Here is a 23262-nt window from a genome sequence, read left to right on the forward strand (position 1 = left end):
AGAAATTAACTACATACAAACGTAAAATTATTGACAAATCCTTTGCCGATAATAAAAATGATGCTTTATACGAGGAAAGTAACTCTGTACTAAACACACCAACGAAATGCTTCCGAACTACTTTAGATGCCTTGGCCCGAGATGACTCACAACACCACAGACTTAGACGACACCTGCTGTTGGAATGTTCGAAGTTATGGTTTTTTTATCCTTAAACATAAGAGTTTATTTCGTGCCTTGTGAAAAGACCCAAAAATTACGCACAAAATATAAGCGAATAAACTGTTTATTGTATTATAATGACGCTAAGCGATTTGTCCATACAGTGATTATCAACTACTTGACACCATGGTGCATAGATAACCTCCACGGTGAGACAGTACACACATAATAATAAGAATAAGAAATGAAAACAACGCCTCATGCGGAACATGAAAAAAGCTTGAAAAATCTGTACTGGTTATGGTGATCTGTGCCACATGTTTGACATCATATGAATGGGTTTTATTATTGTATTTTGCAATGTTGGCTTGTTGCTACCGTGGATGGCAGAGCATGGCTGCCAATACTTTAGTAACATAAAGAAGACGTGTATTAACTATAACTTGTATAAAATGTCAGAGGAATAGATAACGAATAAAAGCTAAACATCCATTTGAGAAGGTTTCCAATTTCAAAACTTTGCCTTCCTTGATCTCTGTGTTGCCACCTACTGCCGCTCTCATAAACCATCAAATAAAGATGGAAATGGAAATGCGAATTATATGAGTAAAAAGTGGCGTATTATAACAGGGAGGCTAGAAATTGAAGCATATTTAGAGCTGGAAGTTCTCTGAGCTTTATTAATTTTGAAAATGGCAGCGCAGAAAGCCAGAGTGCTTACGTAAGTTAGAGAATGTATTGTTAATACTGTTTCTGTTTAGCAGATAACCTGCATAGATATTGGGTGTAATAAGGGTAAAAAAAAACAGAAGAATTGTGAAAACAATAAGTACTGAATACGAACATGAATATGGCTTGAAAATAAGAAACACATCATCTGAATCCACTGATCTCAATTTCCTTGATTTGGGATCCAAGTCTTTACCTACACCGGGTGATTTGTTTTAGTTGCCTTTCATTCTTTTCAGCTACGAAATATTTTGTATACCAAATTGAATGTCTTACATTGTATAATCTGAACAGGTCAAATTCTGTATGCTTTACCAAAAACTGAATGTGTAAGTGATGCATTTTGTTTGTACGAAATCAGTAATTTGGATGGCGTAGGACTCGTTTCACTTAATATTGCCCAGTGGTTTGTGCATACAAGTTTATTGTTAAAACAATGCTGAGTCTTGTGGAACTGTTCAGTGTTACTGACCCAGCTGTATTATAATATGGTTACATGAAATGTCTGTTACAGACTGGGTGCAAAAAGGATCAACAGAGCAAATTAAAGGATAAGATTCCATGCAAAGTTGACACATTTCTGAAATTTGTAAAAGAAAATTTCAAGTGGTTCAGTATGACTAGTCCACAGCTCTCACAATTAAAATATTCAAACCAAACACAAACAGATGAGGTGTTTACTATGCATATAATAGTTTATAAAAGCACAGTGATCAAGTCACTTGTGAATAAACAATGTATTGTGTGTGTATAATTTATTTCAGGGCTGAAGAGCTGGTTCATTTGAGAATAAAGGTAGACAAAACACTGCCCTTAAAAGGAACCAAAGAGTTTCAACCTTCACATTCTTGGCTTGAAAAGAAGCAAATTCAGGCTGCTTTAGATGAAAGAAAAGTTCTTCTTGAAGAAGAGAGAGTGGAGAGATTGTAAGACTTTTTCTGTTTCTGAAAAGGGACATGGCTTATGCTTACCACCTGAGATTTGTGAGATATATTATCATTTTCAGTTCCTGTATAAGAATTTAGACTCATGTTATGGCTTTTGGCCATCATAGAATTTAAAGTCATGACATCTGTAAGTCACTGAGAAGAATTCCTTGATACTTGATAGCCTTCACGTACCACAAAATGTAGTCATGTGCCTTTCTGCCTGTGCATTGTACAACACATTTCTGGTTAAATGGTTACACTTAACTACCAGTGGACATGAAATTGGGAACATATTTCTCCTTGAATATAACTTAAATATTTGGATAATTATGTGTTGTATAGAATTACTAATGATGTTCATGAAGTTGCGTATTTGTTTATTTCAACAGAGGAGCATTAACAACAGCTGACTGGGATGCAGAACTGAAAATTGCAAATGTGACATGTAGAGTGGGTCGACACTGGAAACAGATGGGTCATGAAGCTGGAGGAAAACTCCATTTATTTCCAGAAGAAGCTTTGTTTCTCTTGGAAACTGTGAGTATATGTAAATTAAGAGGTGGGTACTGTGTACTTAATCTGATGATTGTATGATAATACAGTGATTAAAAGTCACCAAAGTGGAATAGACCTAAATATGGCCATGTTATATGGTATATGATTGCTTCTACACATTTTTACACATTTCTTTCTTCTAGCTATAAATTACAGTTTATTATGTCCTATTACTTGGTTTAGTATTAGCTGACAAAGCTCAGTCAGTATAGTGACTGGCTTTGGACTGGATCACCAGGGTTTAATCCCTGACAGGGACAGAGGATGTTTCCTCTAGCCTCTGCATTCAGACTGGATCTGGGGTCCACCCAGCCTCCTATCCACTGGATACTGGGGTCCTCTCCTGGGGGTAATGTGAGGCCAGGGCGTGATGCTGACCACTCACCTCATCTACTGCTAAGGTCAAGAATGAGTAGGAGCTATACCTCCCCTCCCCCCCAAGCACATACATGGCTTATAGTGGGGCAGCTTTACCTTACTTGTACTTGGTTTAGTGTAGTGAAGATAGTCTAATTGACTGAATAAAGAGTTTTCAAATTACTGTATTATGAACAATGCAGTAACTTTACATTATGGTTAGTTGGACTAGCCAGCCTCTTTGTCCTTTGCATTTACAGGTAGCCCTCGATTTGCACCAGTCCAATTTGCGCCGATTCAGAATAACGTTGATTTTAAAAACAGAAAGTCAAAAAGTGAAAGAAAAAAAAATTTACTATTATTTATAACGTTTTACAATGTTTCTCATACTGCTTCTTATACTGAATCGTAATTCTTACATCGCTGATTTTGAATAAAAATTATAAATGCAGTCATCTCTGCAATTACGTATGTTTCGTTAACGTGAATTTGTTCCAATGAGATCGATGAAACAGTAAAAGTTGTTTGTGAAATGCAAGCTTTTGCATATGCGAGTTTGTTCTTGTGCTACAGCGAAGAGGAGCATTATGGCATCTATGAGGCCTTATCGTGAAATTTTGAAAGAAAGAAAGAAGAAATCATGACAGTCCACAGTACATGCTTTCTTTAAAAAACATGACGATCCTCAACCAGGGACTTCGTCAGAGAACTAACGCCACTCCATCACGCCATCGCCGATTGTAAGTGTGCAACATATATTTTTTAAATTCCCTTTATTTTATTTATGTTATTTCAGAGCTTTAAATGTAATGCCATTATATTACTCATCAAAGTTCGGGTCCTGGGAACACATGTCATTGACTTCCCATTGATTTACATTATAAAATTATTCCAATTTATGTCGGTTCGTCCAGGAACACGTCCCTGGCATCAATCAAGGGCTACCTGTATACAACTGAATTAGCAAAAAATGTGGAATAATGCTAACAATGATATAACTGCAGGAAATACTACTTATATATATATATATATATCAGGTGTTTTGGCATTGAATGTTGACCATTAGATTGGCATGTCATTTACCTTATTATGTGTATTATTTGTTTGTTTCTGAACCAAGTTATTCTTACTCTGTCCAGACCTGTCTTGAGCTCATGCACAATGGTGTACCTATGAGCATTCAGGAAGGTTACAGCAAGCTGCTTGGTCCTGACACAGGCTGCACATTCAATGAGTATCAAAGTTATGTGCATCTTGTACGTCAAGGCTACATTGTACTGCGACACTCCAACTCCATCAGAGCAACTGACTATGAGCGACAGATACGACTTGATCAGTACAGTGTGGGGCAGAAGCAATGTAAGATGAAGGAAAATGCTTCAGTGCGAGAAATAGTTATTGAAGATGGTAATATAGATACCAAGGAACATACTGGGATTATAAAGGAATCCATTAGGAGTGAAGACATGCAAAATGATTTGAAAATAGAGGAACAAGAAATTATTGATGTAGAGACATTAGAAATTGTGAATATGAATGATGACAGAACACCTGATAAAGTAACTGGAGGGATGGATGAAGCTTCTAAAAGAAGTGGGTCTGTAGAGAAATCAGTCTCTAGGAGTTCTTTGAGAAGTGGTAACATTAAGAGTAATCCTTTTGAGTCTAAAATGACTGTGAGAACTGATCCAGAAGGAAAGGATATTAGTACCATAAATAAGACTGAAAGTGGAGAAGAAACCATTAAGATTGTCAAAGATAAAACACCAGTGCAAGAAAAAGACTCACAGACAGAATATGTTTTAGGGTCAGATAGCAATTGCAAAATGAATTGTATTAGTGTTGATTATCAGAATTGCAAAAATGATCTTCAAGTGGCAGACTTAAGATGTGGAATAAATGAAGAGAATATTACAGGAGATGGAGTTTCTGGTGCAGAACCACAGAAACAAAGCCATAGTGAAAGTAGCAAGACAAATGAAATAGAAGTAATTTCTGGCATAACTGCACAGTACTCTAGGATTATGGTTGTTGATGTTGAAACCATGACAGCTAGCAGTTTAAAAAAATCTGACATTGGTATTTGCTCTCAAGATGGTCAAAGTTCTAAAGAAACCAATAATGAAAATGAAGGCTCATCATATAGAAAAAGTATAGAGAAGTGTGATAATTATACATCAGAATTAGTTAAACCTTCAGAACCAACATCAGATGAGATGACTGATGTCACCATTATAGATGATGATAGTTCTACCTCAGTAGATGTCAGTTTGAAAGAGATATTTTCTGGAGACAAAAATGAAATAGAATCACAGAAAAGTGGATGTGAAGGTGATAAAAAACAGTTAACAAATATGCAAAATGTACCACAGAAGTGTGAAAATGTAATCACAGATTATTCTGATATTGTAGATGTTAGTGACAGCAGTCAGATATCATATCCAGACCTAAATACTGAATGTTCAGCAGCAATGAGGAAATGTGATAATAAAAAACAAACTTTAATTGAAATAGTCAGTATAGATGACTTCAAGGATGATGCAGATAATGAAATTGTTGAGGTAAACCATTCAGCATCTGGTATTAGATGTATTTCAAATTTTAGGCAGAGGAAGTCAAATCAAAACAGTGTAAAATGCAGTGCAGATAAGAATGAAAGAAATGTATTAAAGAAAAATATAACTGTAATAAAACCAGATGTAATAGATTTTGAAGGTGATGCTGTAACTAATGTTACACTGTCACCATCTACACAAAATTTAAAGCTTGGTTATAAGAGCAGGCTGCCTTCAGAAGACACTGCATGCTTTGGCAGAGGGAAAGTTACCAACATCCATTTGAAACATGATGAGGTAGAGATCACACCCAGCATCATAGACATTTCAGAAGAGAGAGTGAAGCAGGGTCCAAGTCACATAAACCAAAAAGAAGCCACGTCTAGATGCAGAACTGAAATTCAGGTGGTCGATCTGGAGCATGAAGGTATGAGACCAAACATGTCATGGGATGAAGAAAGAATGAGGATTCTTGATTCTATCCCTAGTATTGATAGAAAATTTATTATACATGTGAGAGTGCCTGATGAGAATCTGCTACCACCAAATGTTTGTCCCCAGAATAAAGACTATTATATCCAAAAGTGTCGTCTTAGTGCACCAGGAATTGGTGGAAAACTGACAGCTCAGCTGCCAAATGACATCGCTCAATGGCAAAATGGTCAACCTCGCCAGACTGATGGTCAAATAAATCCATGGATTCAGGATCCTACTTACTTTGGTGGTGGTGGTGGTATATGGAATAATAATGCTTTTCCTTCATCAGGCCTCTTTATGAACCAGCGTTACCAAACTCCATTCCCTGGAGCATCTGAATTACGGACTGTATTCCATCAGGCTGCTGCTTTGTTGTCAGTTTTTGGTAATCCTGCTTGGGCACATAATAGGATGTATGGTATGCCTGCCCCGGCAACCATGCCTCAACATTCAAGGGTCCCATATGACCAACGACCATTTTGGTATCATCAGACGAGACCTTATCATCAGCCATATTATAAAAGGAGAAGGCGGAGGTTTGAAACACAGTACCGTAGTGCACCTGTGACACTTGGGAAACAACATTTTGAAAACCAGACTAGCAGTAAGAGTGACATGATTCCACTCAGAGTGGAAGGTGAAGTCCATGAAAGAGCACTGAAAGTACCCTCTGAAGGTGAAAAATATGTTGCTGCTGCTACTGATAATGGTGTGATTGAATGCATATCAGTCTCTCATCCAACAAAACCAGAAAATGAACCAATGGAATGCACATCAGGTGAAGGTCAAAAGTTTGACAGTGGAATTGATAGACATGATAGTGGTGGATACAGGAAGCGGAAAGAATCAACGAATACAAGGTTTTTTCAACCACCAAAGAAATTAAGATCATTTATTGAAAAACTGAGATTGGAAACAAAAGAAGAGAAAGTAAAGAAATACATTTTGAGGGATGAAGTTCATAATAAAGAATCTAAACAAGAAGTATTGGAACAGGAAGATAAAGCAAGTGCTGATGTTAAAAGCTGGAGAGCCTTAAAAACTGTTATGCAGGTTGTGGTCTTAGACTCAAGCAGTGAGGATGAAGATGATGTTTGTGTAGTTGTGGATGATATCCAAAGATCAGAATTGGAAATTACTGAGCCACTGGTACAACCAGAGGATTGCAAAAATTTAGGTATTTCTGAATTATTTTTTATCTCTCTGTTCATACTGCATGAATTGTACAGTGTATTAGTTTAAGTTTAGTTACAACCAGCGAGCATATACAATATATACCCAGCTGTAAGACAAGGGTTTTCTACTTTTATTGTTACTGAAATATAAGGGGGCAGGGGGCATCATATATTCACAAACAAATAAAAATTCATGAACATTGTGTTACAATGATTTATGGGAAAATAGGCAACTGTGGTGTATCTTTAAATTTTCATTTCCATTATGTATTGTATATATTTCAAAACCAATAACTGATAAATTTTCATTACCATTATCATCATACTTGTTCAGAATATAACCAGTTGTATATATTTGGAGCTGAGGAACTGTTTTCATCAAGTGATGAAAACTAGTTCTGTAACAGGCTGTGCATATGAGGACATTCCTTAGAACTGGCTCTGAAACATTGTTTTTTAAAACATGAACCTGAATGACAGATAAGGCACTGTTACCAAAAAATTTCAGAAATTACCATGTGACCCAAAATGTTGATAAAAATTTAAAATATGAATATCCAGGTAAGTTCTTGTTAACACAGTAATTAATCTCTGGTTTCCATAAAAAAGTGGGGAATTTCTTGACTAACCTTTTCTGGTGCTAGCTTCTTGAAAGGACTCTTCCATGTAGTTGGGTATTATACGAGGCGCGTCCACAAAGTAAGTTTCCCACTCGTCCCACAGCTAGCAAACCTTATATTGCGCGAAGCGACTGTGCGTACGTGATAGAGCAATGACGTAGCATGGCGCATGCACTAACGGTACTTCCCGCGTTCTCACAGTAGCATCGTTGCAGCTGTTGAAGATGGAGGTTCTTATTCCAGCTCCCGCCGACTGTGAAGTGCGGTCAGTGATAACGCTAGGCCGCACACGGCTCGACGGACAGCAAGTCTCCTGCAGGAGTTCAGCTGGGAGGTGTTTAATCATTCACCCTACAGCCCGGACCTCGCTCCCAGTGATTTCCATCTTTTCCTACACCTCAAGAAATTCCTGTCCGGTCAGCGTCAGCGTTTTCAGAATGACAGAGAGGCGGAGATGGTTGTCACACAGTGGTTCCAATCCCAGGCGGCAGACTTCTACGACACAGGTATTCAAAAGTTGGTCCCACGGTATGACAAATGTCTCAATTCCGGTGGCGAATATGTTGAAAAATAGCTGGACACTTGCTGTATCTGTTGCAATAAATATTTCCATGAAATTGTGTTTTGTTTCTGTAAACGGCGCCAGGGAAACTTACTTTGTGGACGAGCCTCGTATCATATATTACCTCAGTTGTAAACATTTCCTTTTGATTGTACATAATGTGATTTCAGATTCAGTCTTAAAGAAGCTGCAGATTATTAAGCCCATGAATTTTGAGCATGAGAGAAAAGTTGGAACAAATGAGAGACTGAAGATCAGTTTTGATCTGTACCTGCCCACTGCAACATTCCGCAAAGCTAGTCCAGGTCTTCCTAACTACAGGATCACAGTAGTTGGGTATTCATGCATCATACTTTATTTGTCCATAGTCTAAGATCTAAGAATAATTAAAGCACCTTCCAAAATACAGTATGCTAATACTGAATACACCCCAGTCCCTGTGCCATAATGGAACTTTGAAGGTGCTTACTGGCTTGCTTTTACATTAGAATTCCATGTGACACAGGGGAATGAAAATAATAAACTAATAATTATTTACTGAAAACCACAAACTAATTGGATAGCAGTGTGAGATAGATTAAAAACTATTGGAATTTTCACTCTAAATCAACAACCAAGAGCATTCTTAGAAATGTTAGTAATTTTAAATAACAGTAACAAGTGATAGACAAGCTGGTTTACTTTTGTAAATGAAGTGAAGACTTTTGAGACTTTAACTTATTTACCAGAATAATACACTGGACCAGTTGTAATTGTACTGTGGAATTCCTAATTGTGCAGTATTATCTGACACAATGAATTCATCCATCCATAGCAAAGTAATGAAAAAATTAGTAAAATGTAGAAGGCATTATTGAATTATCAAAATAAACTACAACATAACTTCTTTTTAATATTCCAGTCTCCAGTCTTACAAACTTGAGTTGCAATGCCTACATTCTTACATAAATGTCAGTTACTGTCAAACCTACTCTGTATATCCAAACACCCTTGTAGTACAATGTATATAGAAGTTCTTTCATCAACAATAATAACTCTACATACTGCCCCATTACCAATACAGCTAGTAACATACCTCAGTGTAAGATCTTGAAGATCTAAAATTTTGCACATAAAGAATTTTATTTTTAGTTACAAGGTGAGCCCTGGTAAAGAATTGGAAACTTACCAAGAATCAACATGAGATCTATAATTTTCTTAAATAATGCACACAAATCTTACTAAATCAAAGAAATTTAAACTTTGTCTTTACCTGCTGGTTGGTTCTCTTTGTTATTTTCCTTCTTAAACTTCAAGATGCATGAGGTTAGAATCCAGTGATATTCCTTTCCTGTTATGAATTTTTTATTAGAGGTCATCAGAATTTATTTTTTATGCACAGTTTTACTGTGTTTAAACTGTACTTAGGTATTAGTCACAATTATTTGCAATTTAGGTAACTGATCTAGATTATGAATACTGCCAGTATGCATGCATGATAATACTAAAGTGATAAAACAATACATGGCTTACACTGAGCATACAGTAAATGATATCCTAAAGATGTTACCAGAAGTAAGTAGTAGTACACTACCACATGCTATTTCCCAGTATCTTATCATGTGTACATTAAACAGATCAATTTATATGGAAATGGTATCGTTATGTTACCTGTAATTGCTATTTGAGTTTCTCCAATGACATACAAATTTCTTTCTTTCTGTTAAATCTTGCATTTGCTTTCTCTGTTTATAAGTGAATATGCAAAAATTAACATATTGCCTTCTACCCATAAACTGTGTTAATTAATTCTTAATATATTGAAACTGTTGTGTATTATTTCAGGTACAAGGATCCCATACCTGAACCAAAAGAAATGATTGCACTCCTAAAAGATTTTAAAGATGATGTGCCTCTGCTGTTTGCTGTTGTCCTCCCAAATACAGTCACATTCCTCCAATTTGGCAGTGTTAAACTACCTGTTGAGACATTTTGCTCATAATCTATTTTATTTATTTTTTAAATTCCAGTTTGTTATATAAGAATTTAGATCTTAATGTTATAAACTGAAGTATTTATTGGATCTGATAATATAGAACAATAAATCAAATTGTATATTGTAATGGTTCAGATATACCTATATCAGTTCAATAAAGCATTTAACTGTATCATGCGTGCTCATGTCACTCACCAATCTACAAACCATTTGTCCATACACCTGTAATTTCTAATAAAAATCATCACTGCTTACAGTACTATAAAATTAAATATTATACATTAATTAATAAAATGCTATATATTCTATTGTATATGGATGGACTGCACTTTAATTAACTTTTTAGGTATAAAGTTAGTAGAGCATGTCACTTGTTTAAGGAAAGTATTATGAAATCTTTCTACTATCCTGAATGGATAAATTCGCCTGAATAACATAAAAAACTAATAATGTACCATTTTAAATGAACAAAAATACTCAGATGCATCAATAGCAATCAACTACTTTTCTTCAGAAAAACCTCAATCATGAATATTATTCATATAAACTGATAAACTTCAACCAAGAGAAGACATACTACAAGAAATAACAAACAAAAACTACTGCAAATCACATGCCCATACGAAGTACTCATAATATCCGTATAGAGAAAATGAAAGAAACAAAATTAATTGTAGATACAGTTAATTACAAGATCATTAATGGAGTAACATATACCTACAACTATCACTCGAGTTGATACTGTATTATCTAATCTATAGGCACCATCAGTAAATAAGCCATAAATATCAGATATTTTTCTCACAAATGAATATTTACCAAAATAAAACAAAAATGTGTTTAGCCCCTAAGTATTGTGGGCCTTAAAATACAGTGACTGTATGCACATGTGGTAATACTTGCATAACAAAAGTGCTGTATATAAATTTTCATCAAAATCTGTCAAAGGACTTAAAAGAGAGATGTATTAAACTTAATTTTGGGCACCTCAAACAAGGTGACTTAAAATTAATCACTAAATAAAAATCAAGGCTCTAACATTTAGTGTAAGACTGCCACTGAGTTTAAACAAAGCTGGTCTCCCTCATAAGTTTGGTGGTTACAGGCAGACATGACAAAGTTAACAGTGGGGTTTTCATTTTCTTTAATGTGCCAAAATAGCAGTAGTATCCATTGGCACTTTGCAGATATCTTCCTAAAAGTATTATAAGTTACATGCTTTCATAAGCTTATTTTACATTTATAACTTAAACTCTGTTAGAATAGAACTTTCAAGTGATAAAACAGCCCTTCCTACCCATACTATCTTTCTTTAAAATATATCAGTAAAGCATCTTTAAAATTTTGTGTAAAATATCCATGGCACTGAGCAAGACTTCTTCACTATGGCCTGTATAAATTATTTTGGTGGATGGACATCTGTAAGACTGAAAAAGAGCAACACAAAAGCAGTTTTGCCTTATGATTTTTATCAGATGTTCCAATTACAAAACAACACAGCATATGGCAGAAGAATACATTGCATCAGCTGATGACAAATGATTTGACTTTGCACATCACCAGGCAGCCTTTTGTAACAAACATCTATAAGTAAAAGTCAAATATCAGACTACTTTTATCAGGGTTGCACATCAGATATCCCTGACAGTAGAATTAACAAGATGTTACACAAATAACATCTACTGTACAGCCTCAGAAGTACTGAATATTAATATGGTTATCATAAACAGTATAAAGTATGAGTAAACAGGCTTCATTTTTTTCCAATGTACCTGTAATTACTGCATAACAAAACCAAGTTTAAAGCACTGTATATGATTGCAGTAATATGTGCGTATCTAACTAATGTATAAAAACATGCAGTTAACATATACTTAGGCCTATAATAAATTAGTCAAATGGACAATAGACTTGCCATAGTCTTAAAAATCATGGTTCACCAATTCCAGAATGGAAAACTACCAAAGCTAGTGGCAATATGTGCAATGACTTCTCACACTGAAACATTCTCAGCTTTATGGATATTCACTTTCTCCATCACAAAATACAATACAGAGAATATAAAACAATAAATGTCTACTGTAGTATTTTAAATTTAACATATTCACTACCACACCAATAAAAGATGAATAAGGGCTATAATAGAAAACTCTCTTCAGGGGAAGAGAAAAACAAATAGCACATTAAAATACTTCACTTGCATGTTACTTTTTAGTGCATGAAAGAGTGTTAAGAACCTAGATGTATAAAAGTATGAAAACACCTGTTCAATCGATGAGCATCTGGTGTTTTCCAACAGTACACAAAATCTAGTGCTCCTTACATTTCAAAGTGCCACAGCTTGTCATTCTTTGTTTTGATAACTTATTGCCTCATCAGTTCTTAGTGATGATTCAATATTATTGCACAAAATATCACATTTCTTTAAATTACATACTACACTAATTGAAAATGAAAACTAATGAAACTAGTGAGTATATTTAAAAGAGTTTCAGCTCAAAAAATAAAAACTGGGAGTAGTTAATGCTACACAAACAAGATAAAGTACACCTAATTTTACCCTAAATAGGCAAGAACTTGTACAAAAACCGTTATTACAGGTACTAGGACATAACTTCAAAATAATTAGTATAATACAGCAACAATAATTGGGTGGTAACTAAACTGAAGGATGAATAATACCAGGTAACATCTGCAGGAACACTAAAATACAGACTGTAATAACAAAGTTCAGGTCCATATATAGACAAACAGAATGGAGGTTTAATGAATTAAGTTTTACTGTAGTCAAGATTCTGACCTATAACACCATCACCACACTATTAATAATTAACATTTACAATGAATACATATTTAGTGGAAACATACTGAAATGAAGTCTGATAATATGCAAACAGTTCAACACTACCAACACCGAAGCCAACAAATGGACACAATCCTGAAAACTTAGTATTAATCTGCCAAACAGGCTACCAAAATTCTGTATGCATCTCTAGTTCCATCCATTCAAACTGGATGTAGAGATCATCTTAATCCACCTGATATTTACTCTAAAAAATTGTTTCTAAGAATTGTATAGGACTAAGGGAAGCAGGAGTTATTTTATGTGGAGAAAAGGAATTGCAAAGAATTCATTTGTTGAATATGTGTATTCACTTTTCCACTTGTTTTAAGTTATTGGGCTATTGTTAAGCAGTGTTAAATTATGAAAATGTATGCTTGATGTTAGCATATTTGGTCTTTCCTATTTCTGCCCTCTGAATGTTTGGTTAGTAAGTTCCTCTCACACACATTTGGAATCACCTTATACTTAATGCTGCAAATTTAACTTGGTGGGGGGGACAAGCAAACTGGTAACAACCATTTTTATTTTACAGTCCAGTGGTGAGTTCTTGTCAACACAATAATGAACCTACAAGTCCTATAAATGGCAGGGAATTTCTTGACCAGCAGCAAAACAAGGAGTCTGCTCCAGAGTTATTTTTATGTATATTACAGAAGATAATATGGCAATACATGAAGTAAGCATTTAGTTTTCAGTTTTATAACTGATGAATAATTATAATTAAGCATGTGGAATTTGGTGTGGTAAAGGTTATGTAAATTGGTGATAAAACATTGATGTGATTAAAATATTACAGACACAGTATGAAAGTGAAGAAAAGTTTTTTCTTCTTCACTTTATAACCACCCAACACAACTGGTAGCCTGAGATAACTTTGATACAGAAGAAAGAATAGTTCATGTCCCCCCCCCCCCCCCCCAACAGTATCTTGACTTATCAGACTCACATTTCAGAAATACCAGCACCTGCATCTTTGCATTTAAAAATGCAACCACAATATGCTGACTTCACACTATGACATGTTCACAGCAGCAATTAATGTGTATGTTGCTATTTTTGTAAACCATTTTTACTAAAAAGCAATACTACTTTTCTCCTAGTTATATGGTTATATAACTATCACAAACAATTAAAGACACAAATTCCTATCAGTGCACTATAAGTAAGTGCAACTACAAATAGAACATATAGCTATAACTCTGCTCCTTGTTCTTATTCAGTACCTAAGGCACCAAAAAGCATAGTACTATCTTTCTGTACTGGTACCATTTCTATGAGAATTACTGACCATAAAAATTCTTCATAAAACTGCAATCTACTAATAATGATCAGCTTAAGGTCTTAAGATCATAATCCCTGTTTAAAAAGTTCTTGAACTGTATGAGTTAAAATGGTGGACTTCATTATAACCGAACAAGAAGTACATATCTTTAGTTCTATGAATATAAGTACCGGAACTTGTAAGTTTTATAAATACTTAATATAAATAACATTGCACATATTCAAGAATACAAATAAATCATGCTTACAGATGGGGAAATGAAATACTTAACTAGCAATCTTTGCTATTTACCTGAGGGGTTCAGTGTAAATGGACATGGGTTAATCCATGACAAAATAATGTGTCATATTAGCAATAAAACAAAACCTCAAATCCTACACAGCAATAAAATAGTTATGCCAACTTCATTAGTAATAGAAAAACATACTAATCTATTCTGCTACATAATTATTTGGAAATGTCATCACCATAACTTCCAATTTTAAACTCCATCACATGTACAAATTATTAACAAAAACTGCTAATACAGACTAAAATAATAGTACAACATTCTTTGCAGTGTTCCTTTGGTTAACAAAACAATCTACAGTTAACTCTACAAATTCTAACCTCAGTATAAGACAATCAGATACAAGATATTTTCATCAAGATGTGCCTACTGTTTAAATAAATTATATTTGTGTTTAAAACCTAGCGCCATCAGAACTGTGATATTCAAATTCAGTTGCTTCTATTATTAGTTATAAATGCCATTAATTAATCTAAACCAGTTGATTTAGAACATACAATTACATTCACCCGATTGTCTCCTCAAAATATAACCCTTATAACCATGGTATCCACTTTCCACAACTTGATGTTTAAATTTAATCTGCAAACCAGTTTGCAATGTTGTTTTCAATTAATTATGTAGACCTCTCTCTCTCATTTTAAAGAATATATATATATATATATATGTGTGTGTGTGTGTGTCAGCATTTAACTGTTTTTCCTACATAATACCTAGCATAGCATTTTAAAATCCATAGACTGTCAAAAAGAAAACTACAATAAATTCACAATACCTTATTAGGTCCAGCATAATTGCAATTTAAATTTTCTCCTGAGGACAGAAAGTCTTGATCACCATGTACAGGACAACACTAAACCATCCAAACTTAAAAACAAGTATGAACACCTATTCATAGACTTTAACTTCACTTACCATACTGCAGTATGATAAACATAATAAAATGTAATATTATCTGAAGTAATTTAACTCCAGAACTACCAATTATAAAATATATCAGTACCTATAGGTATTCAGGGAAATATATTAGTAAGTTTTTCAGTGAGCAGGAATATTTTTAGAACATATTTGAAAACAAAAGCATTTATAGTCATACTTTCTTAAAGAAAATCAGACAACTGTAGTGATTTTCAACATAATTCAGTACAGGAAAGTGAAAATCAGAAATTATTAAGAGGTTCTGAGGAATACTTAATACACTCCAAAAAAAAATTATAAATGTGTAGAACAATACTTCAAGATTCATATTTTCTATAGTAAAAAGTAAATGGGACATAGGACAAGTCAGATAAAAGGGAAAAAAATTTTTTTTTGTTAAACTAACCTGGCAGTACAGAAAATAAAGCCAGCAGCAGAAACAGGTGAAACACTGAAAAACTTGCAACAAATTATACTGTATCATAAAAATACTTGTAGTTTTATTTTTGCAAAGAAGAAATCTTGGGGGAAAAAACCCAGAATGAGTCACAACAAACCTAACCCCTTTTATATACTTTTTAGCCTAAGGACATTTACTCTCATCAAGTGACACAAATTATGTCATATATCCACCACTCAAGGAATAAGAAAAATCTGTCATTCACAGCCAGTTTTGAAATAATGGTTCATCAAACAGAGGACAGTATGGAACATAAAATGTTTAATTCACAGTATAATTCTATAATTTTTTTCTAAATCATTTTTGTCATAAATAGAAAGAAACGTATAAAAATTATTTTGGTGGCAGCCTTAATTACTCAGTATAATCTAATAGTAACAATCATGGACTTCTTAAAGAAGTCACACTATTATATTCCATTAAAATAAGTAAATATAATTTTAAAATTTGCCCAGAATGTCTGAATTACTGAACAGGGACAAAAACTGATATTTAATCAATTTGTTTCAGTAAGAACCACTACCAAAATGAAATTCTTTAAAAACCCATTCCATCAGAGTGGCGTCTTCTTATTGTGTACATATTGTTTTTGGTTAATAAAATAATTGATAGGATGATAAATTGAATTTTTTTATATATTTCAAACAACACAAAGTAGCTTTATGAATCTACTGGGTAGCCACTGCAGTTGGAGCAGATGTGAATCCACATGAACCATACAAAAAAGGAAGCCAGGCAATTAATAATAATGGCAAGACAAGACCATGTCACATACATGTGCAAAAAGAAGAGGTGTTTGTATGTCAAAAATAAATTACTTGTTCCTTTAATGTTGTGCATTGCTTCACAGTAAATATTTAAATAATAAGTACAATATATATATATATATTTCTGGTTAAAAAGAAAAAATAAGTGCTGATAATATGTAAACTTCCTGTCAGTCATAAATCAAAACTTGTTCAGCACTACTGTTTCTGAGTATACCAGAATAATTACACTTTACAATGATAAAGAAGCCCTTATAAAACATATATCAAATTGTAAAACAGTTTAAATGTATGACACTTGAAACTATTTGGCATGTACAGAAGATTGCTGAATGAGCACATATATACCAGAGATGAAAATTAATTGGCACACCAAGATAAAAAATCGCATACAACTACAGGCTGGTGATTTCATCACCTATTGGTCCATTGATGTATATGGTCAGAAAATGACTAGAAAATTGCATTCAACCATTCTGTTGGTCCTGTATTTCTGGAATTTAGATAAATTACAAAGCCACAGTAAAAGCAGTCATAAAATTTTTAACAGTAAAAAATCATATCTACAAATCCAGTGATGATCTCAAAGACATAACCTTTTAAGTCAAGAATAGAAATGACTGAAGTTTTCTGTTACTGTAACACGACAGCTTCATGCTGATGATACCCTCTCACTACAAAAGAACAAATCTTGCAATAACATTGTGAAATGCTACAAAAATTAACACAGTTCTTTAGGACAGAAACATCATATTCACCTGAATATAAAATATTCTTCCAAATTTACCATCTGAAAGATGAGTTGTCCTGTAATGACAAACAAAACAAAATACTTTACCAGGTTTGTATCACCATCATTAAAAAGCATTCAATGCTTTTAGTGGAGGTACCACTGCTATCCATAGCATAGTTACTGAGCAAAAGTGAGTGCCGAGCATAACACCAGAGTGACTGAACAGTGCCTTCCATCACACAAGAAGTGGTCACACACTATCCGATTAAAAGAAGCACATGGGCTTAAGATGAGTAATGCTGACTCGGTAAATTAAGCCTTTCTGTAAATTAAGACTTCAGAAGGCGTGATCATCTTATATTCAAGTAAATATGGTAATCTGTATTTGGACACAGATGTGGTCATGCTGAACTTTTTACTTGCTCACTTTGTATTTCACCACTTGTCATTTGACTATATTACTTGAAAAAAGCGCTTATACTTATCTAACACATTAAATTACATGCTGATGATCCTCTCAAGGCCAACCAAAGTTGATTCCTGTAAGCTGGTAGAAACGAGCATTGAAGGGTCTGTAGAATTCTCTCAAGCGCTCTACAGCAGAGGAGTCAATATGTGGATGGTTGCGGCCCTTAGTCTTTCCCAAACAATGTGGACTAGACCGACCTTCAGACTTCATCAAGCATGGAAAACCTTTTGTTGAGTTGAAGTAGAAATGTTTTTCAGTCACAACTCTCTTCAGACCCAAGAAATCCTATCAACATCACAGTAATTTAACATTTAACTACCATGCACAGATTTAAATTTCATAGCTAAAGGTTAAAATATTAGCACCACACCATTCAGACATATGTTGAACTGGAACAAGTTATTCAATGTAGAAATGTTGTCTTGTGTGTACAATGAAATTAGTGAATATAAAAAAAGTATGATACTACGATACACAAATTTATAGTTTTATTCTCTTCTTTTCAATGAATAATTCATATTATAAGTTGTACATGTTCATTCAATTAAGATCACTGTTTATTGCATTAGTTTTTCACATGGGATAAAACTAGTTTTATAATCATTATAATGCCTTCCCTTTTAAAGGTATTTTCTTGCTTAAGAAATTTAGGCTCCTTGGTCCCTCAGAAGAGTTCTTAAGGATCCACTGTATCTTCATGCATCTTCCAGTGTAACCCCTGATCTGAAGTTAACTCTTTCCATGATACCTCCAATGAAAAGTTATACAAGCATTTGTTCATCCATGCTACATGCATAACATATTTCAATAACCTAATTTAATCTCAATGGTGAAGAATCACAAATGCTGAAGTATATTCTATAATTGCTTCTGTTCCCTTCTCACATCTGTCTGTCTGAATTTGGTTTACTTAATATTTTGTTTTAAAAATTCTTCGCATAGCTTTTTCCTCAGATAATACATTTTTCCACATCAAGCATAACAAGGAATACAATTATAGTTCTCCACATCTTAATCTATACTTCTTTAAAAAGAAGATAAAAAGATACTGAACTGACAGCATGCACTGCCTTATCTTTGACCCTGATTTCACTGCATCTTATTTATTATGTTTTTACTTTGACTCCCATATAAATTAACTTTATATTTTCAAAGAACTTAGTAGCACTCACTAGGTTGTAATTGTATTCTTGATTCCACTAACAGAAGATGGACGAATTCTTAGTTTTCCCTGCATTTTTCAAAAATAAGGTAAGATGAACAATTAAATCTCAACAGCTCAATTCATACTGATGACAAATGACAGCACCACATAATTCATCCACATGTGAACTTCCTATACTTTCTATCTAGTTTTCAGAATGTGTGCGATGTAAAAGAAGCTCACCTGTACTCTAGCCATCTCTGCTGCTGGATCTACTATAAGTCTTTCACCACTGACAAATAAAAGTTGATTCAAAGGAAAGCAACGCAACCAGCGTTCCAAATGCCGAGCATATACACCAATTTTGACGGGTCCCCATGATGTATCTACCAGACCACCAGTACCATTCAAAAATGCCAAGTCTTCAAATCTACGCATGCCAACCTTCTTGCTGTAAGAAAACAATATCAGAATCAGTCACTGAAAATGGTTCCTAATATACAAAGTTTACAAATTAAGACTGCATCTGCATGTGTGTAATCATAAGTAGCTTACCCAAGTGCATAACTTTATATCCCTTTGTAAATACACATTGTAAAGGTGGTTTTGCTACAATGTAACAGAAAATGTCTTTAGATATCTGATTAATTCTTAGATTATTTACTTATGATTTTTAACTGTAGAGGATGGATAGTTAAATAAAATGACTGAGATGACAAATTAGAAAGGCTGTGGAAGGAGTGGCCAATTTTAAGGTAGTATCCCAAAATTTGTATGGAGGGACTAGGAGAACAATGAAAAACTTTGCCCAGGACATCCGGTCTCTCAGCCTAAATTTCAACCTGTCATTTTACAACAATCTACTCTGAAGAAATGTATAAAACTGGATTTGAACATCAAGTAAAGTGTGATGTGCAGGTGGATTGATACCTGACCATTAAATTTTATCATAATCCATTCAGCAGTTTCAAAGATTAAATGTGTAAACATACAAACTGATGGACACAACCTCCAATACACATATTCACTTCAAGTACTTTCCGCAAAGAAAGTATGAAACACAAAAGAAACAGAAAATAAAGTCTGAATGTAGTGCTCCATGTTGAAGTAATAAAGAGGAATTATCTTGCCATGCAATATTTTCAGTACGCAATATATCACACTGCCAAAAAAATATTTTGCAAAAGAATTTCCATATATCTGAATTACCTGGCTGCTTGTGTATAATCAGATATAGCTCTGGTGACAGGGTCCCTCACCACAATCAGAAGTTTGGTGTTAGGATTCATCTGATGGACTCTCTGTGGAACTTCCCTTGTCACAAAATAACTTGGAGTTTTCTCCATTGTCACCTGGCCTTCCAAAGTTGGAGGCATATGATGCCTACAACAAAGAAGATTTTCTATAGCTGTCTTCTTTAATTTGTGAAAGCCTGCAACATGAACACTCAATTCACATATTAAGAAGTGCATAACTTGAACTCTTCAACAAATATTATTAGGGTGATCAAATGAATAGGAAATGTAATGCACATGGAGAAATGAGAAATTCATACAAGATTTTACTTTATAAACATAAATGGACAATATCACTTATTCACAGATGGGAGAATGATGTTTTAAAGTGAAACCTAAAGAAATAAGATGTGGATTGGATGTATATGGCTCTGCAGTGGATCCAGTGAAAGGCTCGTTTGTGAAATTTCTTGACCAAATGAGTGATTATTGACTTCTAAAGTAGCAGTCACTTTGATGGAGTTATTTAGTTCAGATGACATTACTTGGGTACAAAAACTTCATTTTCAGAATCTTTAATATCAAAACAGCATGTCACTGTATGTGTAAATGAATACAAGAGAGTTTTTTTTGTAATTTTCTGATTGCATCCTTTAAATTTCCCAATCCTCAAATCAAACTGTTAGATGAAATCCCTACCTGTACCAAGTAAATCCCTTTCTGTAAAACCGATCAAAGAAATGAACCTCAGATCCTGCAGCACGGACATCTGGATGGAGGCGTATGAATTCAAGCAATGCTCTAGTCCCACCTTTCTTCACACCAATGATGAGAGCATCTGGAAGTTTACGGCTTGGACGTAAACCTTGCTGTCGAAGGAACCTATACTTAGGAGCACCATCCAATGGTTCTCCATTTGACTCATTACCTAGAGCCAACCCTGTCCAGGTGAGTGGCACCACCCGCACTATAGTTTGTTTCTCCTGCCACACTTTATGTTTTTCTTCATGTTCATCTAGGATTGGCTTTGGTGCTGTTGCAACTAATGACAGCAAACCTCGGGCTCTTTGCTGAAACATGACAAACAACTGGTAAAATGAAATTAAGAAGACATCTGAACAGTGATCAGCCAAGAGTAACAGCTGTGAACAGTGCAATCTCAGGTTTAACAATTTACCTCTGACCAGAACAGCAATTACTCACTTAAGGGATGCTGCAGTTTTTCAAACTAATATTAGTAGTTTACATTTGCATTTGCTTAGATAACACTAAGTTCATGCAGTGGTAATGCTTGAGAAGCTGACAGTCACTCAGTCAGTCAAGAAATTCCCTAATTTTCATCATGAAAACGTCACTTAGAGTTTGAACATATAAAGTATGAAGTATGTGTTCTACTAAAACAGAATTGTTCCTTCTAAAATTACTACATCTTCCATATTGCAGAAAATCAGTTATATAGCATTCTCCTATTCTAGGCACTTTTTCAATACCAAATAATCATACCTGTCGAATTGCTCGGGTCAAGTTTATGACAAGACACGAGTTGAAGGAGTATGAGAGGTAAAGTACCCCAGCACACATAATCAAAGTCAAAGCACAGGACCTCTTGTTCATTCGCCAGAGTAGATCCCATCCTCGTCGTGCTGACATACCTGGTAACTCACACCGTGATGTAGCACCATTTTATTCTAAAATCAATACAAGACAAAACACATAACTATACTGGCAGTAAACTGAACACAACACAAAGGCATCTGTACTTAACAGAAAAACAGGTACACTTCAAAATGTCACTTTTTTGGAAATCATAACAGATGAAGAAAATAACAAAAAAATCTCGGAACTTCGCTTAAAAAGGTATAATAAAATATGCACATAAACAACCCAATTGCACATGCTAAACGCCATAAAAAATGTAAACAATTTGGGTGCATTAATTTCACCCAACAGTCAAGATGTAATTAATTATACTATTCAAAAATGTATCCGACTATTGCATACACACTTCTGGTTCACTTATATCAGCTCGCTAGACAAACTGAGAACAGATTGAAAAAACATGAACAGCCGTACTTCTCACATCATAAAAAATACAAAATCTAACCTAAAAATACGACAGACTTCATACGCCTTCATGCTCTTTCATGGAACCTACAACATCCGCATAATCGATAGCACCTGCCAAAACTGAGCACCGGGCAATCGCATCGTGAACAGAGATTATGTACCTACTTTTTGACGTTTTCCGTCTGCTTCAACTGGGCCAGTACCACGGAACACAAACAGGAAGGAAAACAGAATACACACTTTGCCATCTAGGGACAGAAATAGGACACTATATTCCGCTGCTTGAACTATCAGACGGTGAAGAAATTATTAAAAATCGAGGCATCGGCGCAGGAATAGGAGGCCTTGTTTATTAAAGAGAATTAATGCAATAACCTTTATAAAGTTAACTCGTTGAAACACCGTGTGGAAAACCTTCTCCGCAAGAATCTCAGATCTCATACTTGTTTCGGCATATATAAAGTTTTAATCTAGTATGTAACGTTTTTTTTTTTTTTTTGCATACCACCCATTTTGACATGTATCATGTTAACATCATAATGTCATATATTTTTGTACGTACAATGCCGGGAATTTCTTGTCTAGCTAAGTAATAACATCTCGAGGAGTACTTCATGGGCTCAGTTATGCCAATTTAAAATGTCCACTCGTATTGATTGGAGGCATTTCATAAGATGAACTCGTACCTACTTCACCGCCGTTTGTGATCATTTAACAAATGCAAATATGAACATTCACATATTACAAGTACATTAAAATCAAAATAAGGAACAACTACTACATATAATACAGATTCGCCAACTCGCAGGATTATAAGGCTGTGAGCTAAATCCAAAAACTTCGTTTTTCTCACACGTATAACGTGTTTTCAGTTCGGAGAGGAGTCCCCTTCTCGAATTAAATACAGATTAACGAGAAATATTTGCATTTGGCTCGTTCTTTGGTACAAGGCGAATT

At 34.5% G+C, this 23262-nt stretch overlaps 3 protein-coding genes across 14 annotated transcripts in view; 1 reads left to right on the plus strand and 2 right to left on the minus strand.

Annotated features, from left to right (window-relative positions):
- Positions 1-15760, minus strand: part of l(2)gl (LLGL domain-containing protein l(2)gl) — a 43036-nt gene extending 27276 nt beyond the window's left edge. For 2 of the 5 annotated variants that reach the window (XM_087342595.1, XM_087342585.1), the window contains exon 1: positions 15288-15760. The gene's annotated coding sequence lies outside the window, so the exon portion shown is untranslated. Of the gene's footprint in view, positions 1-17; positions 235-15287 lie in introns of those variants that run through there. The other 3 variants (XM_087342582.1, XM_087342584.1, XM_087342594.1) reach the window with 3 other exon arrangements.
- LOC110837598 (tRNA splicing endonuclease subunit 54) lies at positions 233-10268 on the plus strand. 4 transcript variants are annotated; one of them, XM_022079884.2, is made up of 6 exons: positions 233-371; positions 1656-1817; positions 2210-2357; positions 3872-6941; positions 8292-8457; positions 9946-10268. In XM_022079884.2, exons 3-6 carry the CDS (start codon positions 2292-2294, stop codon positions 10100-10102), a joined length of 3459 nt encoding a protein of 1152 aa, XP_021935576.2. In that variant the 5' UTR covers positions 233-371; positions 1656-1817; positions 2210-2291; the 3' UTR covers positions 10103-10268. The 4 variants fall into 4 exon arrangements, with proteins under 4 accessions (XP_021935576.2, XP_021935575.2, XP_021935573.2 ...); XM_022079883.2 differs by lacking the exon at positions 233-371 and adding an exon at positions 427-883 and having other exon boundaries at positions 8292-8452; XM_022079881.2 differs by lacking the exon at positions 233-371 and adding an exon at positions 428-883.
- A 1221-nt stretch (positions 15761-16981) lies between the features above and the next one.
- Positions 16982-22585, minus strand: Hs3st-B (Heparan sulfate 3-O sulfotransferase-B). 5 transcript variants are annotated; one of them, XM_022079887.2, is made up of 6 exons: positions 22471-22585; positions 21742-21926; positions 20938-21308; positions 20213-20386; positions 19247-19454; positions 16982-18144 (listed from the first exon to the last, which is right to left on the minus strand). In XM_022079887.2, exons 2-6 carry the CDS (start codon positions 21886-21888, stop codon positions 17908-17910), a joined length of 1137 nt encoding a protein of 378 aa, XP_021935579.1. In that variant the 5' UTR covers positions 21889-21926; positions 22471-22585; the 3' UTR covers positions 16982-17907. The 5 variants fall into 5 exon arrangements, with proteins under 5 accessions (XP_021935579.1, XP_021935578.1, XP_087198724.1 ...); XM_022079886.2 differs by lacking the exon at positions 22471-22585 and adding an exon at positions 22343-22459; XM_087342598.1 differs by lacking the exon at positions 22471-22585 and adding an exon at positions 22244-22267.
- Between the last annotated feature and the right edge of the window lie 677 nt (positions 22586-23262).

The sequence above is a fragment of the Zootermopsis nevadensis genome, unplaced genomic scaffold (assembly GCF_977971745.1).
Source record: "Zootermopsis nevadensis isolate Lab colony 2312 unplaced genomic scaffold, Znev_1.0 Znev_ptg000003l, whole genome shotgun sequence".
NCBI lineage: Eukaryota > Metazoa > Arthropoda > Insecta > Blattodea > Termopsidae > Zootermopsis > Zootermopsis nevadensis.